Here is an 18118-nt window from a genome sequence, read left to right on the forward strand (position 1 = left end):
GCACAAAGTATTTATCAATTTGGGGTTACCTTTTATGGTATATAATGATGTACTCATGTACCTGTATAGAGAATGAAAAAGCATGCCAACAATTTACAAGGTATACAAATATATTATTTTTTTTAAATTGTTGAGCATTTAGCGCAAAAGATATGGCATACAATACAAATTTAAACCGTATAATATTTATTTACTCTATTGGTAATAGTTAAACACAATAACATGAATAAATCAAACTAACATTTCAATGTTTCTAAACGCTTTTTTATCAACCCATTTACACCTCTTTTTATACTATATATAAAATAATTACAAAAGACATTTGTTAAAATATAGTTTTTCAAAATCATGAAGTCTTACAATTGGACACAACAACTACACATGTTAAAATTGTTTGTCCATAAGACTATCAGTATATCTAATGGTTCCACACCCAAGGGCGTGAATCATCCAAGTTATGCTTAGGGCATGTTTGGCTAAGCTTATTTAAGTCAAAAAAGACTTTTGAGAAAAAGACTTTTGGGAAAATTACTTTTTGAAAAGGAGTTTTTTAAAATAGTGTTTGAATTAGCTTATGGGGTGGAAAAAGCCAATAAGTCAATAAGTTGTTTTTTAAAAAGTGTTTGGCTTAGCTTATTGATGTAAAATGACTAAAAGGGGCATTCTTTCATAAGGGGTGTTGAAAAATAAGGGGTATATTGGTAATTTGTTGTTTGAAAAGCTATAAGCTGATCAAGAAGTCACAATCTCTTAACTTTTCAAAACTACTTTTCCTTTATATCAAAAAGTCATTTTAAAAATCACTTTTCCATTTGCCAAACATTAAAAACTGCTTATTGGCTTTTTGATAAGTCAGTAAGCCAATAAGTTGGTTGGAAAAGCTTAGCCAAACATGCCCTTAGATAACACAACTTTTACAAGTTCTTGAGTATGAATGAGACTGTAACACTGCATAGGAGGGAGTGCGGATGGCCGTTAGCCTACTAACACCTGAATGGGCTTAGGGTGAAGGATGTGACAAGTTTGGTCGATGGGCCTTCGACATAATGGCGGTCACACTCTAAATGTAATTCCTCGACACAGTCTAAAGCAATAGATTGAAATAAGGTTGTCAACGAGCTGATGCGAGTTGAGTCAGGACAAGCTCGAGCTCGGCTCGATTAAAAACCAAGGTGGCTTGGCGCATATTTGAAACCGAGCTGAGAATCTTAGCTCGAGCTCTGCTTGGTTTTTAACCGAGCCAGCTCAGCTCGGTTCAGTTTGGCTCCATCTTAGCTTAGTTTAGTTGGCTGGAATTTAAAAATAAATATTAATATATAACTTTCAAAATTCGATAGTCTTTGATATCATTCAATAATTCAAAATGAAATATAAAAAATAAGTTCAACATACCATATTGCAAGTCAAAATCAAGTTCATCAAGTACGAAATAATTTTTAAATTTCAATGAAATATAATATAAGTTCATTAGCATCATAATCAACCCCTAAATATATTGTAGATCTCTTAGTGCACTCCTAAATACATGCAAACAATAACCAATTTTCTATTACATGATAATATGTATATTAAAATAAAGCATATTAAAGGTGAAATAATCCAAGCTAAGCCGAGTCGAGCTAACAAGCAAGCCAAACCGAGCCAATTTGGCTCGTTACGAGGCGAGCCGAGTTAGGCTTCGTTTCTAACCGACCCATATCAAACGAACTTTTACCGAGCTAAATCCGAGGAAGCTTCAAGCCATGAACTTTTTGGACAGTCCTGGGTTTAAAGAAAAAAAAGACTACAATCGCCCATCAAACCATACCCAAGGGACCAAATATGTAAATGTCTCCCGCAATAAATTTCCCTCTAATATTCGATCACAAACATTCACTCTTTACACTTTTGCCCCTACAACCCTTTTGCCCTAATTAGTCTTCCCCCCGCCCCAATCCAAACCACACGCCTCCACTCTCCACCACCGTCAACCACCACAACCACCACCACCACAACCACCGTCATCCACTCATGGATCCTCAACTCCAGCAAGCACAACTAGCCGCCATCCTCGGAGCCGATCCATCTCCATTCGAAACCCTAATTTCGCATCTGATGTCATCATCAAACGAACAACGATCAAACGCAGAGCTTCTATTCAATCTATGCAAACAAACCAATCCGGATTCACTCTTTCTCAAGCTCGGTCACATGCTCCAGACCTCCCCTCACATGGAGGCACGTGCCATGTCAGCAATTCTGTTACGGAAGCAGTTAACACAGGACGATTCGTTAATATGGAACAGGTTGTCTCCGGATACTCAATCTTCGCTTAAATCTATACTGTTGACTTGTGTGCAGAAAGAAGAAGCGAAAACTATTATGAAAAAGTTGTGTGATACCGTTTCGGAACTCGCTTCGAGTGTTTTACCGGATAACGGTTGGCCGGAGCTGTTACCGTTTATGTTTCAGTGTGTTTCGTCGGATAATTTTAAGCTCCAGGAGTCTGCGTTTTTGATATTTGCTCAATTGTCACAGTATATCGGCGAGACGTTGATTCCGCATATTAAGCATTTGCACGGTGTGTTTTTACAGTGTTTGACTAGTTCAGGTAGTTCGGATGTGCGAATTGCTGCGTTAAGCGCGGTGATTAACTTTATTCAGTGTTTGAGTTCGGGCGATCGGGATAGGTTTCAGGATTTGCTTCCTGCGATGATGACGACGTTGACTGAAGCGTTAAACGGTGGACAGGAAGCGACTGCGCAAGAGGCGTTGGAGTTGTTGATTGAGTTAGCGGGGACGGAACCGAGGTTTTTAAGGCGGCAGTTAGTGGAGGTGGTTGGGTCAATGCTGCAGATCGCTGAAGCGGAGACGTTGGAAGAGGGGACGAGACATCTTGCGATTGAGTTTGTGATTACGCTAGCGGAAGCTAGGGAGAGGGCGCCGGGTATGATGAGGAAGCTGCCGCAGTTTATTAGTAGGTTGTTCGGGATCTTGTTGCGGATGTTGTTGGATATTGAGGATGAGCCTGCGTGGCATACGGCGGAGAATGAGGATGAGGATGCGGGAGAGTCGAGTAATTATAGCGTTGGACAGGAGTGTTTGGATCGGTTAGCTATTGCTTTAGGTGGGAATACGATTGTTCCTGTTGCGTCTGAGCAGTTGCCGGCTTATTTGGCTGCACCGGAATGGCAGAAACACCATGCTGCTCTTATTGCTCTTGCACAAATAGCCGAGGGTTGCTCAAAGGTAAAAATGTTTTCAAATGTATTTATTGTGAGTTCTTTGATGTTTAGTTAGCTAATTTGGTATTGGTGTGTGTATATATATATATGTATATGTAGGTAAAGAGTACTGTACAATATTGCTTATCGTACATTACGTACGCTTCAATCTCAGCCGTCAGATCATCTTCCCGCATTTTAAAATCGCATGTTGTTTTTTTATAACAATTTCGCATGTGATAATTTTTGATGAATTCGCATGTTGTTTTTTTGTACCAATTTCGCATGTGATAATTTTGATGAAATAGCATGTTGTTTTTTTTATAACAATTTCGCATGTGATAATTTTTGATGAATTCGCATGTTGTTTTCTGTACCAATTTCGCATGTGATAATTTTGATGAAATAGCATGTTGTTTTTTTGTAACAATTTCGCATGTGGTAATTTTGATGAAATCGCATGTTAAAAAACCAACATGCGAAATTGTTACAAAAAAACATGCGAATTCAATGCGGGAAGATGATCGGACGGCTGAGATTGTAGCGTACGTAATGTACGATAAGGGCATTTGTACGTTAACCTGCCTCTCTCTCTCTCTCTCTCTATATATATATATATATATATAGAGAGAGAGAGAGAGAGAGAGAGAGTTTAAAATACAAGACCACCGTATCGTGCGATGCAATCTCAACCGCACATCTGACCTAATCTAGGCTTTCAATTGAATGCGGTGGCAAAATGGTAATTAACTTTGTATAATTACGCACGTTATTTGCATGATTACGCACGTTATATTGGTGATCGCGCATGCAACGCACAATAAGGAGGTCTTGTATGTTAACCTACATGCCAAATGCACTTTTTGGTTTTCTATCCGCATATTGTTTGTACTTGTCATGTAACTTTGTTATTTTCATGTTGTTTTGGTAAAAAGTATTGCCTCCACTGCTGCTGCTTAAATTTTGAAACTTGAATAACGTGTGAGTCGTGATACAGGTGATGATCAAGAATCTGGAACAAGTGGTGTCGATGGTTTTAAATTCATTCCAAGATCCACACCCACGTGTGAGATGGGCTGCAATTAATGCAATCGGACAATTGGCCACAGATCTAGGCCCAGACTTGCAAGTTCAATACCATCAAAGAGTGCTACCAGCTCTAGCTACTGCAATGGACGACTTTAATAACCCGCGAGTTCAGGTAAAATCTGATTATTACTTTATTAATATGCATATATGTTGGTTGCTCTGGTTATAGAGGCATATGTGGAGACATAGAACTTACATATAGGTGCTGGTTTAGCATTGTATTTTTGTATCTGTATTCTTTATATGTTGCATAGCTTTTGGAATCTAATCAAATTGTTAAAGAGTCTTGCTTCCTGCTATTTGGTGTAATAAGTTTCTAGTTGAGTTGGCTACAAAACCATGTGTAAAATATAGCGAGCTTAGTTTAATTAGTATTTATGATCATGAAACAAACACGTTTTTGCTTTTTAATGCACATATAAGGGAGGAATTTAGGTGTCCATTAAATATATTTTTTATATAAGACAAAGGTTCAGTTGTAGCTTGATATGCAAACTAAACAAGACTAGTTTAAAATAACTAATGCTCATTCAAAAACAAAAGTTATTTTCTTAACTTTGTAATGCATGTTAAACAAGAGATGATTTCATTTGTATTTTTAGCATGGTTGTAAAACAAGGCCTCCAAGGCCGAGTACTCCTCGAGTAGTCGCAACAAGGTGGCTGCCGAGGCGACTTTCTTCAACTCTGTCTAATTACTTGGAATCGATCAAACGCAGTCAACCTCGGCCAGAATCGGATCTGGTAGGTCAACTCGGGCCGAGTTTGACTTAAAAAAAAAAAAAACTAGTTTCTATGCCTATCATAATAATATTTTCACGTATTTTGTTATAAATATTAGTAAATTTATGTTATTTGACATATATTTAATTTCTGAAAACTAACTTCTTTATAATTTAACATGCCCGAGTACTCTCTGCCTAGGCCGAGTACTCTCAACTCCCCAGTCGACCGACTAGGAAGCGCCTAGCGACTTTTGCAACCATATTTTTAAGGTATATCTTAAAAGTTAAAACAAAGATGAGTTACACCTGACTCAAGAATAAATGTCGCTTGCCTAACTACAAAGTTTTCATATTCGATTGGGCACCCCTCTTTTTTTTGCAGCATCACACGTGTTCTCTTTTTTCTTGTATCTATTTTTGGTAAGTGTGCATGGTATATTTTTAATCAAGGAATAGAAATAACTAAATATCTGAATGACATCATACGTCTTGAATGCACTTCCATTCTCTTTTTTGCAATTATTAATACATTTATCATTATTATTATTATTATTATTATTATTATTATTATTATTATTTTTATTGTTGTTGTTGTTATTTTGTGGGGCATCTTAGAATTTGTAGCATGTATTTTTTTTTTAAAACTTGATGTGGCATCGAAACTGATATAGCTTCATTGAAAAAGGAGTCGTTTTTCTTCTGATCAGTTTTTAATATATATCTATATTTTTGTTTTGCAGGCCCATGCTGCTTCAGCCGTGCTAAATTTCAGCGAGAACTGCACCCCTGATATCTTGACCCCTTACTTGGATGGAATAGTTAGCAAGTTGCTTGTATTATTACAGGTATGTTGCAATTTATATGAGCAAAATATGACCTTAAGTTTCTTAAAAAAATAATAATAATAATAATAATAATTATTTTTTGTGTAGAACGGTAAGCAAATGGTACAAGAAGGGGCCTTGACTGCTCTAGCATCTGTTGCTGATTCATCACAGGTAACTCACACTTCATCACTTATAGTTTCTAGTCTTGCAACTTGTCTAGTTTACGTTTAATGTCTCACTTATACTTTGTACATCAATAGGAACACTTCCAAAAGTACTATGATGCAGTCATGCCTTATTTAAAAGCTATATTAGTTAATGCAAATGATAAAGCGAATCGTATGCTTCGAGCTAAAGCCATGGAATGCATTAGCTTGGTTGGAATGGCTGTTGGGAAGGAAAAATTTAGAGACGATGCTAAGCAGGTATGTTTTTGTTTGTTATACACACACACATTCTCATCTTATATATAATATGGAACTTATAGACTTGGTTTTTGATTGTTTGTTTGTTAAGGTAATGGAAGTGCTCATGTCGTTGCAAGGATCTCAAATGGAGACTGATGATCCCACTACCAGCTACATGCTTCAAGTAGGTGTTAATTTTTAGGACAGTCGATAAAAAAATAAATAAAATAATCTTATGGACTTTTGCTAAATTTGCACATAAAACATATGTCACTTGATGTTATTTTTGCATGAATAAATCCCCCTTTTACTTTTAAGTTTATCGATGAAAGTCATTTGATTTGTTTATATTTTTACAAAAAGTATCTTCATTTTTTTTGCAAGTTTAAATCCTTTGACTTTTTAAAAGTAAAAAATATGTTCCTTTTCATATAATTTTGTCTCTGAACTGTATAAAAAGGATTTTTTTTTGTTAATCTTTAAAAGTTCAGGGATTTAGTTTTTCAAAAAAAGAAGTCCATAGGCTTTTTACGACGTTTTATTGTTAATTTTCTTTAACGTACATTTATAGTGATCTTTATATAATATAAGCTTATGCTTTCTTCGTTGTCACTCTTTTGTACTGTAGGCGTGGGCCCGTCTATGCAAATGCTTAGGCCAAGACTTCCTCCCTTACATGAGCGTTGTTATGCCTCCTTTGCTTCAATCCGCTCAACTCAAACCTGATGTCGTCATTACTTCAGCAGATTCTGATAACGAGATTGATGAATCAGATGACGAAAGGTATCATATTTTATCATATTTTCTTGGATTAATATGTTTTTTTTTAAATCTGAATAATACTGAGTTGCACGCTTTGCAGTATGGAGACAATTACACTTGGTGACAAAAGGATCGGGATCAAAACCAGCGTTCTTGAAGAGAAAGCAACCGCTTGCAACATGTTGTGTTGTTATGCTGATGAGTTAAAGGAGGGTTTTTACCCATGGATTGATCAGGTTAATTTACGTACCTATTTATCTACCATTTAGATAGTGTTTGGTTAAAGGACAAATGATTCTCACTTGGAATTTGGTAACCTTTGTGAAAACATCATACGTGTTCGCATTCCACTCGCTATTAAATTTATGTCTATAGTGATACATGGTGAACAAACTAGGGGTGTGAATTTCTGACACGACTCGAAAACACGACACGAACCTAACATGAAATTCACGGGTTTGGGTTTAGTCTAAACAGTTCAGGATCAGTTTCAGGTTGAACCTGCGAACCCATTTAGCTAAACGGTCAGGTTCGGGTTAACCTGGTCGGGTTGGCGGGTTCACCCGTTTAACCCGTTTATATTATATTACATTTTTTTAACTATGTTTTATGTCATGAATTAAATTGGGTGTGTATTTTATGCCGTAGTCATAACTTACAAAGAGAAATTGACATAAGATTTTATAATTTAAATATTACTGTATTATATACATTTGTGTTTTTTTTGGTAGTAAATTTCAATTTTAATATATTAATTTGCTGAAAAATAAAAAATAAAAAATTCGGGTTGATCGGGTTGTGCTCGGGTCAACCCTTGAATATTCGGGCCGTGTTCGGGTTCATATGTATGACACAATATTCGAGTTCGGGTCGGGTTGAACCTGCCAACCCGTCGTGGACACAACCCCGTTTAGAACCTTTGAACAAACCACACACCACTTTATTGTCATAGTATGAATAAATGCTAATCTATATATTTAACAGGTTGCACCAACGTTGGTACCACTTCTCAAGTTTTATTTCCATGAAGAAGTTAGGAAAGCAGCTGTTTCAGGTGTCATATATGATTCTTTCTACGGTTGTAAACGAACCGAACGAACATGAATAGGGCTTGTTTGTTTAGCTCAACAAACGAGCTAACATGAACAGATTAAGGAATGAGTTTTCGTGTTCATGTCTGTTCATTAAGATAATAAGCTTGTTCGTGTTCATTTATGTTTGCTTTTTTAAATGCTACGTGGACATAAACAAATAAAATGATTTAACCCGCTTTTAATATACACATATAAAACAAACGAACATTAACGAATGTATTAAGGAATGTTCACAAGTGTTAATGTACAAATGTGACTCTTGTTACTGTTTGTTCATTTAACTAAACACACCAAAAGTCTTGTTTATTTATTAAGTAAAAGAACATTAATGAACTTCCAGTTGAACGTTTGGTTTGTTTGCATTACTAATTTTTCTATAATTTACATTTTCGTTTATGTATAAATAAGTTTTAATGGAGTTATATATGTATAGCCATGCCGGAGCTGTTGCGATCTGCAAAATTAGCCATAGAAAAAGGGCTTGCTCAAGGTCGTAATGAATCGTACATAAAACAGCTGTCTGATTACATAGTCCCCTCTTTGGTTGAAGCTTTGCATAAGGTAATGTTATTTCCTTTCACAGTATTTCGATATTTGGCAGTTTTGACCCGTTTTACTTGCATATGGGTTCTGTTCTATATCTTTAACATGTCAAACATTAAAAAGTTGGCTAGAAAGCAAACGTGCCAAGTTAGTCGAACTAGATCATTTCGTTTGTAAAGTTAGATTATTATTGACATAGTATAGTTTGTAATGACATTTGACTCACTAATTATATAGAAGCAATCTTATATTATATAAAAAACGCATTCCGAGTCTCACTCAACCTGGCCATTATGAAACCTTCAGCTTTTAGCAGTATGCTTTTAGTTGTAGAAGTCCACTTTTTTATATAAGTAAGAAAAATAATGATAAAAAAACAAAATTTAAACATTATATACAATTGTTCTAATTTTTTAACTGATATTGTGGGTTACCACCTGCGCACCGCAGCGGGATCGAAATTTAGATAAAAATAAGCAAATCACGAGAGTTAAAAGTGTTTGATCTTTTATTTAAGGGGCTAAACTTGTCACTATTAAAGTTGAGGGGCTGAAGTTTATTAATAAAGTTGAGGGGCAAAAGGTGTTTTAATTAAGGGGCCAAACATGTTATTACCAAAGTGGAGGGGCTAAACATGTCATTATTAAAATTTGAGGCACTAAAGTTTTAAGTAATTTGTTATTCACTGTTGGTTTAATCGTTGCAGGAACCCGATACAGAAATCTGCGCAAGTATGCTGGATGCCTTGAATGAATGTATACAGGTTAGTTTATTTTTGTTCGCTTCACAGCCAATATGACCTTCACTAAACAGGTGAATTCTTAATTATAATCTTTATAGCCTTAGACAGTGGATAACTGCATATAATATGTTAAATTCATTTAACTAAGTGTTTTTTTTTCAACATGGTGTAGGTATCTGGACCACTTTTAGATGAAAATCAGGTGCGAAGCATAGTGGATGAAATTAAGCAGGTGATCACAGCAAGTTCGAGTAGAAAAACCGAAAGAGCAGAAAGGGCTAAAGCTGAAGATTTTGATGCTGAGGAAGGAGAATTGCTTAAAGAGGAAAATGAGCAAGAAGAAGAAGTCTTTGACCAGGTTCTTAGTCAACAACCCTTTTTCTCTATTGACCTTAATAATATTGAGTTTTGCCAAACGTTCAGTTGTATTTTGGTACGGTTATTTCGGTTACGGTTCAGTTATTTCGGTTTTCTTAAATTTTGGATTATACTTTATATTTTTTAATCTTACGGAATTTGTTACAAAAACCGAAAAACCGAACGCAGAATTTTGTTTAAAAAACCGAACACGGAATTTTGTTCCAAAAATCTAACCGAACCGTTGCTAAAACTGAAACCGAACAGTTTTCAAAAACTGAAAACCTAACATTTAGGTTACGGTTTCGGTTTTACGATAAAACCGAACTGAATCGAACCGTGCACACCCCTAGTTAGGGAATTGCTTTGTTGCAAGGGTAAATCATAAATGATAATCAAATAGATATCCTAAATGGAAACTTTATGAATTAAAATATGATTCTATTTCTATGTTTTTGTGGGTAACTTATATTCTGTTTCAGATTGGTGAGATATTGGGAACCTTGATTAAAACATTCAAAGCCTCCTTCTTGCCTTTCTTTGATGAGATGTCATCGTATTTGATGCCGATGTGGGTAAGTACTTGTGCTAGTTATCATTTATCCATTTATCAAGAACTCTTCTTTTACAGGGGTAAAATTCATATATACGCTTTTTACTCATGTTTGGATTAACGATGACTCCTTAATATTATCTCAAGGGCAAGGATAAAACAGCTGAAGAAAGGAGAATTGCAATTTGCATCTTTGATGACGTGGCAGAGCAGTGTCGTGAAGCAGCTCTAAAGTATTATGACACATATCTTCCTTTTCTTCTTGAAGCATGCAATGATGAGAATCCAGATGTTCGACAGGTCAGCATCATCACCGGCCACTCTTTTGTGGCTTATGTCTCCATGCTCACTTTTTTCTTTTGATCTGAACCACGTATATTTTCTTTTTTTAATCCAGGCAGCTGTATATGGACTTGGAGTGTGTGCAGAATATGGCGGTTCTGCTATAAAACCACTCGTTGGAGGTACATTTAATGACATATGTAGGGATTATATATATATATATATATATAAGTTCTATTGTTTTTTTATTATCCCTCCAAGTTTTACTTTACAATAATATAATTAAATCAAGAGTTAATTGCCCGGATGGTCCCTGTGGTTTCATGTTTTTTCACGTTTAGTCCCCACCTTTTGGAAATAGCAGGTATGCTCCCTATGGTTTGTCATTTTGTTACTCGGATAGTCCCCTGACATCTACTCCGGGGACTATCCGAGTAACAAAATGACAAACCATAGGGAGCATACCTGCTATTTCCAAACTAACTGACATCTACTCAGGGGACTATCCAAGTAACAAAATAACAAACCATAGGGAGCATACCTGCTATTTTCAAAAGGTGGGGACTAAACGTGAAAAAACGTGAAACCACAGGGACCATCCGGGCAATTAACTCTTAAATCAATTACTTATAACATACTTTTTCAATTAATTAATGAATAGGAAAACAAAGTTACTTTTGTGAATGATTGCAGCACATAATGCTCTCTTTGTTTATTTACAAAGTGTAATAAGGAACTGATATATTTTAGAGTAAACTACACGAATGGTCCCTGTGGTTTACCAATATTTTTGAATTTGGTTGCCAACCTTCTAAAAGTACGCGGATGGTCCCTGTGGTTTGCATTTTGTAACACATTTAGTCCCCAGTTTTTTTCTAAAAGTACATGGATGGTCTCTGTGGTTTTCACTTTGTAACACATTTAGTCCCTAGCTTTTTCCATAAGTACAAGGATGTTCCTTGTGGTTTGCACTTTGTAACACATTTAGTCCCTAACTTGGACTTGCTAAAACCGTTAGATTTATTGGCTGGGGACTAAATGCGTTACAAAGTGCAAACCACAAGGACCATCCATGTACTTTTGAAAAGCTTGGGACCTTTAAAATTTTGGTAAATCACAGGGACCATCCACGTACCTTACTCTATGTTATATTATATGAGGTTTAATGTTTGAACGGTAAATATAACGTTAAGAAATTTGGAAGGTTAACCATGGAACTCTAAATACTAGAAGGATGTATATGAAATTGCTTCTTTTGCAAATATAATATTCCGTTGTGAACTTAATTTTACAGAGGCTCTTTCAAGGTTGAATGTGGTAATTAGACACCCTAATGCTCTCCAGCCTGAAAACGTTATGGCATATGATAATGCGGTTTCTGCTTTGGGGAAAATATGTCAATTTCATCGTGACAGCATTGACTCCGCTCAGGTAGATCATACCTTATATTACTTTGTGAATATATTCATTTACGATTTACGGGCGTATGCTGTTCTAGTTAGATACATATATGTTTTGGGCTCTTTGAAATTGGTATTTATCAACTTACAGTTTATGCCTTGCTGACCACCATATCAATTGCCACATATGCAGAACATGCTTTTGTGATCAAATACCAGATTTTTTTTATTACAATATTAAAAAAAGATAATTTAATTTTTTAAGTAAAATGTCATTTTCGTCCATGAGGTTTGGCCAGTTTTGCGACTTTCGTCCAAATGTTTGTTTTTCTGCATCTGGATTCAAAAGATTTGGAATCTTGTCTTTTTCATCCGGCTCGTTAACTGCATCCATCTTTCTCCGTTAAGTTTGTGGTATTTTCATCTTTTTTTTTGTTAATTTAAAGGGCAATTTGGTCCTTTTCAAGGGTATTCGGTCTTTTTACATAAAATGAAAAAGACCGAATTGCTCTTTAAGTTAACAAAAAAGACGAAAATACGATTGACTTAACAGAGAAAAATCGATGGAGTTACCGAGCCGGATGAAAATGGCAAGATTTCAAACCTTTGGATCCAGATATGGAAAACAAACATTTGGACGAAAGTCGCAAAACTGACCAAGTCACCAAACCTCAGGGACGAAAACGACATTTTACTCTAATTTTTATCTAAACATAGTTAAAGTGTCAGATAAGATATGTGGCATCTGGATACACATTAAGTGACATATAAAAGGCCACATTAGCAAAATTTGAAATGTTAGTACTAAACGGAGTAAACCTTAACATGGTTGTTAAATCTGTAACGAAATATAAGTTGGTATTTACTTGGCGCCTTATAGTTGGTTGCTAAAAGCGGTAAATTTTGTAATCTAGTTTCTGTTTTTCTCGTATTAAAATGTTGTGTTGTTTGGCAGATTATTCCGGCATGGTTAAGCTGTTTGCCAATCAAAGGAGATCTTATTGAGGCTAAAGTTGTTCACGAACTGCTTTGTTCAATGGTCGAACGGTAAACGTGCATGGTGCTTTCTTTTGGTTTTCGTTTAAAACTTTATTTTTGTAGTGCTTCTAACAAAGTCCGATGTTTATACTTTATACTACAGGTCAGATATGGAACTTCTGGGCCCCAACAACCAATACGTGCCAAAAATCGTTTCTGTATTTGCTGAGGTTAGTTGTCCTTCATTAAGATAGTTTTTTATCGTGCACACATTTTAAGCAAAATAATTTAAGAATAAATATGATTTATCGTTAATGGGTCAAACGGGTAAAATATATATAAAAAACTAGCTAAAGGTCAAATAAATGGAATGGGTAGAATAAAATGGGTTTTCTAAACTATGATAGATCCACTAATTTTTTAGAAAGTTTAAAAACTCATTTGACATAGTGTTAATCAACTCACTTGATCCTAGGGATGAGCTCGGTACTATATCGGCACTGAAAATACCGGACCCAAAATCGGTAAAATATCGGTACTGTATTGAACCGATACCAAACCGATCAGTGGGTACCGAAATTTAATCGGTACGGTACCAGCGGAAATGTTCGGTACGGTATATGACGCCAAAAATCGGTAAATTAAACCAAAAATACTGTGATCCCGAAAACACCAAAAAGTGGGTACCGAAAATTAATCGGTACGGTACCACCCAAAATGTTCGGTGCGATATAGTATTTGACACCAAAAATCCGTAAAATACCAGTACTATACTGAACCGGTACCGAACCGAATATACTGATCCTGAAAAAGTGGGTACGAATCGGTACCGAAATTGAATAGGTACGGTACCATTAGGTACTGGTATTTTTCGGTACCAGTACTGAAATGCTCAACCCTACTTGATCCGACCCGTTTAGCATGTTGACTTTTTTTTCTAAAACAATTAAAACTAACCCAAGAGCATATTATGATTTCGATAGATTAACTTGTAAATTAATACTTATTATTTTATATTTTCAACAACTTTCATTTGTCAACTAGAATTCTATTGGATGTATCTGTCATTTGAGTATTTGACCCAACATAACCAATACTCACACCTGCTTACTTTTTCAACCTTATTTTATAACTTTTGTTTTTATATAAATTCAAACTTTTGTCGATTTTAGATTCTTTGTGCCGGCAAGGATCTGGCAACAGAACAAACAATCAATCGAATAGTCAACCTACTAAGACAACTCCAACAAACACTGCCGCCTGCTACGTTCGCATCAACATGGGCATCGTTGCAGCCACAACAGCAACTTGCAATACAATCATTCCTTACATCATAACATGAGTAACATCATCCGTCATGCATATACGCAAGAAGCTTCTAGAAACATCGCCGGCTAGGCGGCTACTTTGTTTTTTTTTGTGGAAATTGATGTTGGTTTTTTATGTGTCGCCCATTCTTTGCGCCATACAATCATTTTTCGGTGTGATGTCGCGCAACAACCTCGGATGGGTTGTTTGGTTGAGTGAACAGGTGGGAAGAAAAGTTGTGTATTTGATATTTTTTTTTCGTATATTGTACATCTGTCGTAGATGGCGGTCGTCTACGTTGTGAGGTTTTTTGTTGGTCACCAAGAGTTGTTTTAGTAAAGCAACTTGTCTGAGTTTTGGGCAAATTTTTATTGTTTTTGACATAAATTAATCAACTTGTTCATTTGGCTTTTATAATTTATCACTTGTTTGCTTTGAACTTTTGATAATGATGAATCTTATGTTGTTTTTAAGTCATAATATAGGTCTTTTTTTCCCTACCACATTTGTTTTTAAGAAACAAAATTAGAGGTTTCATCTCCATTTAAATAATTTAATCTCAATAACTTAACTAGAAAACACATTTTTCTTTATATATTATTTATCTTTCGAAAATCTTACAACATCCAACTCTCTATCTCTATCATACTCACATATATTTATTTTATTACTTTTTTCTATTTCCTACACACTTAGAATAATAATATAAAATTTTCCATTACTTACACATAGAATAATAATATAAAGGGTTGATATGAACTTCTAAATAAAGAGGTTGTACTTTGCTTTCTACAATTTGTTTTCTCTATTTTTTACTCTGTATTATAACGAATATATGAATAAAGAGTGTCTAATATGAATGCTCTAACAAATATAAATTTAAAATACTCCCACTATTTCCATACCTTATAATCTTATTTTCACATCTCTACATGTATACGGCTCGTATGAAATGTGGCTGCAGATAATTAAATGCAATGGAATATTTTGTTTTGACTTGTTTTATATGGGTTGTATAACATTATACGGGCTGTATAAAGTGTATATGACTAATATAATTTTATACAACCAAACTTGTTTATTTTCATGGGTATTTTGATTAAGTTTTAGGTTTTTTACACATGTATATGGGCCACATAATGTTATACGGTCCTATATAATTAAATTGTTTTTTTTATCATTTTAAAAATCGAAAGAACGTATCGTATAATAACTTTCTTTATAGACGACTATATTAGGGATAAACGTACACGTACGGTCCGTATATAATTAAACGTTTTTTTTAAATTGTATAAAACCGAAAGAACGTATAATTAATAAGTTTTTATGATATACGACTATATTAGCGATAAACGTACGCGTATGGTCCATATATAATTAAATGTTTTTTTAATTTTATAAAACCGAAAGAACGTATAATAAATTTTTTATATACGACTATATTAGGGATAAACGTACACGTATGGTCCGTATAAAATTAATGTTTTTTGAAATTTTATAAAACCGAAAGAAAGTATAATTTTTTTATGATATACGACTATATTAGCGATAAACGTACGCGTATGGTCCATATATAATTAAAATGTTTTTTTAATTTTATAAAACCGAAAGAACGTATAATAAATTTTTTATATACGACTATATTAGCGATAAACGTATACGTATGGTCCGTATAAAATTAATGTTGTTTGAAATTTTATAAAACCGAAAGAACGTATAATTTTTTTTTTGATATACGACTATTTTAGCGATAAACGTACACGTACTAGTGTTGAATAATTTTCGACTTTATTATGTTACAAGTTTGTAATATGTCGCCGATTATGTTACGCTAGCAATTTTAGGATATTAATCAAGATATACTAACAACAAAACATGTGCATAAGATAAACAATACGATAACATTCATCAAACAAACAAAATAAAATATAAACATAAGATAAATATTTACACTTTTTCAAATATAAAACACCAAAAGCAAAATACAATAAACAACTACAGCGGCGGCGATGGTGGTGGTGTAGCGCCAGCTCGTGGAGGTAGGGGCACACCAGCATGCATAGTAGTAATTGCCTCCACCATCCACTATACGTGCCTCTGTGACGTCGACCCGTTTGGCAGCTACATCCGACTCGACCCGAGCCACTCTCTCCTCCAACCCCGGTGGAGGCATCACACGCTGTCTCACGCTCCGTCGCGCGTACAGGCGCTCGACCGTACATACTCCACGCCTATCTGCGTTCTGTCGACCATAGCCTCACCTGCCCCTCTCCCTCGGCGCCCCCGCACTGACTCTCGCCCTCGCCACCCTCACCACCCTCGCCCCCTACACACGGGAGTGACTGCCCTTTTTTCAACACTAGTACGTGTGTGGTGGAGGTTATAAGACCATGTGTAGTGGTAATGTCCCTACCCTTGGGCGTTTTGCGCCATGTGGCAGCCCAGTCAGCAATGAGGCATTATGAGGCGTTTTTCTAAAATGGGTGTAGTGGGGATGTGGGCATTGTGGGGCATTATGTTAAAAAGGGGTACAAAAAAAATAAAGAAAAAACATCAAAAATACTTTATTGGACAAACCCATAAACCTCCATGTGATTGGCCAAATCCATTCCCTCTTCGGCGTTGATTTAAGAACGCTTGTGGCCAAATTTTGTAAAACACGCCCTTGGGGGCGGAGAACTTGGCGTTGATGGGTGTTTTAGGGGCAAAAAACGCCCTAAAACTTTACCACTACGGGTGGTCTAACACGGGTTCGTTTAGTTCTCCTTTTTTGTGTGTGAATAAACTAACTTTTTCGGCTCGGTTATGGTTACATGTGTAGATACATCGCCGGGACCGGATCTTCTTCTAAGGTCCGGGCCGAAGCAAAAGGAACGAATATCCCTAAGCTCCGTCCCTCAGCCATGAAGACGGACACATGTCCAAAGGTGCGTCCCGACCGAGTGATGTCATCAAAGTCAACCAGTATAAATACCTTCGCCAAGTACACCACAAGTACGATTTTCTAAACCTTCGTCCCTGTTTTCTCTCTCTACTTTCTCTCTCTAGCAAATAGTTATCCTCACGCCGGAGGGTGGTCGCAGAGTGACCCTCCCACCTCTGCGATGAGCCTAACGGTTTGTTCAGTGTGCAGGTTCAGATCTTCGAGTTTTATCAAAGTTTAAACGTGGTCTTGCAGTGTCCGGCCACTTTTTGGATCTTCAACATGCATTTACAAAACCAAATTAACAAAGGTAAACCAAACTACCATATTCAAACATCTGTAGTTCACACACTCCGCCCGAATGCATAGAGTTTCTTGCTGATGTGATTATTTCCTGACCATATATACATGCATCCCAAACAATTTAAACTTTAGAAAGATCTCACTCCTACCATATCAGCTAGTGATTAAAAAAGCTCAAATCCATCACAGAACACTAGTGTTAAAATATTCAATCTTCAATTCATTCAGATGCTGCAACCAAACATCTGAATGATATTTTCATATATCTCGGGGCGTTTATCAAACCAAAAATATCATGAAATGGGTCAATCTGCAGGAAGAGTAATTATTTTTTTTGTATCAATGTATTTTCGCATGAGAATAAAAACAAATAGGAAAAAGTCAGACATCTAACTCAGTTTTCTCCAAGTTCGGTGAGCTTTTGATCAAAACAACAAGAAAAGTCAGTCCATAGCCGTCATGAAAAGACATTTCTTTGAAACGAAAGTATTTAAGGTGGATTAGTGAGGTTGGAAGCTCTTGTGGAACCAAGTCTGGAACAAACCACTTGAACCATATATAGACAAAGGTGGATAAATATTACCTGAATGATCTCACTCCAAATAGTCAGGTGTTCAATCACA

The 18118-nt window shown here is 35.8% G+C and overlaps 1 protein-coding gene across 1 annotated transcript; it reads left to right on the top strand.

Annotated features, from left to right (window-relative positions):
* The first annotated feature begins 1864 nt into the window (after nt 1-1864).
* On the top strand, nt 1865-14708 carry LOC110927183 (importin-5). The gene is made up of 19 exons (XM_022170804.2): nt 1865-3228; nt 4201-4404; nt 5757-5861; nt 5949-6014; nt 6104-6268; nt 6360-6434; nt 6879-7033; nt 7113-7248; nt 7997-8066; nt 8540-8667; nt 9356-9412; nt 9564-9749; nt 10231-10323; nt 10449-10601; nt 10699-10765; nt 11878-12014; nt 12939-13030; nt 13125-13191; nt 14134-14708. The coding sequence occupies exons 1-19, from the start codon at nt 2011-2013 to the stop codon at nt 14296-14298; spliced, it is 3339 nt and encodes a 1112-aa protein (XP_022026496.1). The 5' UTR covers nt 1865-2010; the 3' UTR covers nt 14299-14708.
* The last annotated feature ends 3410 nt before the right edge of the window (nt 14709-18118 follow it).

The sequence above is a fragment of the Helianthus annuus genome, chromosome 2 (genome assembly GCF_002127325.2).
Source record: "Helianthus annuus cultivar XRQ/B chromosome 2, HanXRQr2.0-SUNRISE, whole genome shotgun sequence".
Taxonomy (NCBI): domain Eukaryota; kingdom Viridiplantae; phylum Streptophyta; class Magnoliopsida; order Asterales; family Asteraceae; genus Helianthus; species Helianthus annuus.

Coding starts and splice junctions, on each gene's coding strand:
- LOC110927183 (XM_022170804.2), top strand. CDS start 2,011: ATGGATCCTCAACTCCAGCAAGCACAACTAGCCGCCATCCTCGGAGCC. Junction 7,249..7,996: donor TTTACCCATGGATTGATCAG/GTTAATTTACGT, acceptor TATATTTAACAG/GTTGCACCAACGTTGGTACC. Junction 10,602..10,698: donor AGAATCCAGATGTTCGACAG/GTCAGCATCATC, acceptor TTTTTAATCCAG/GCAGCTGTATATGGACTTGG.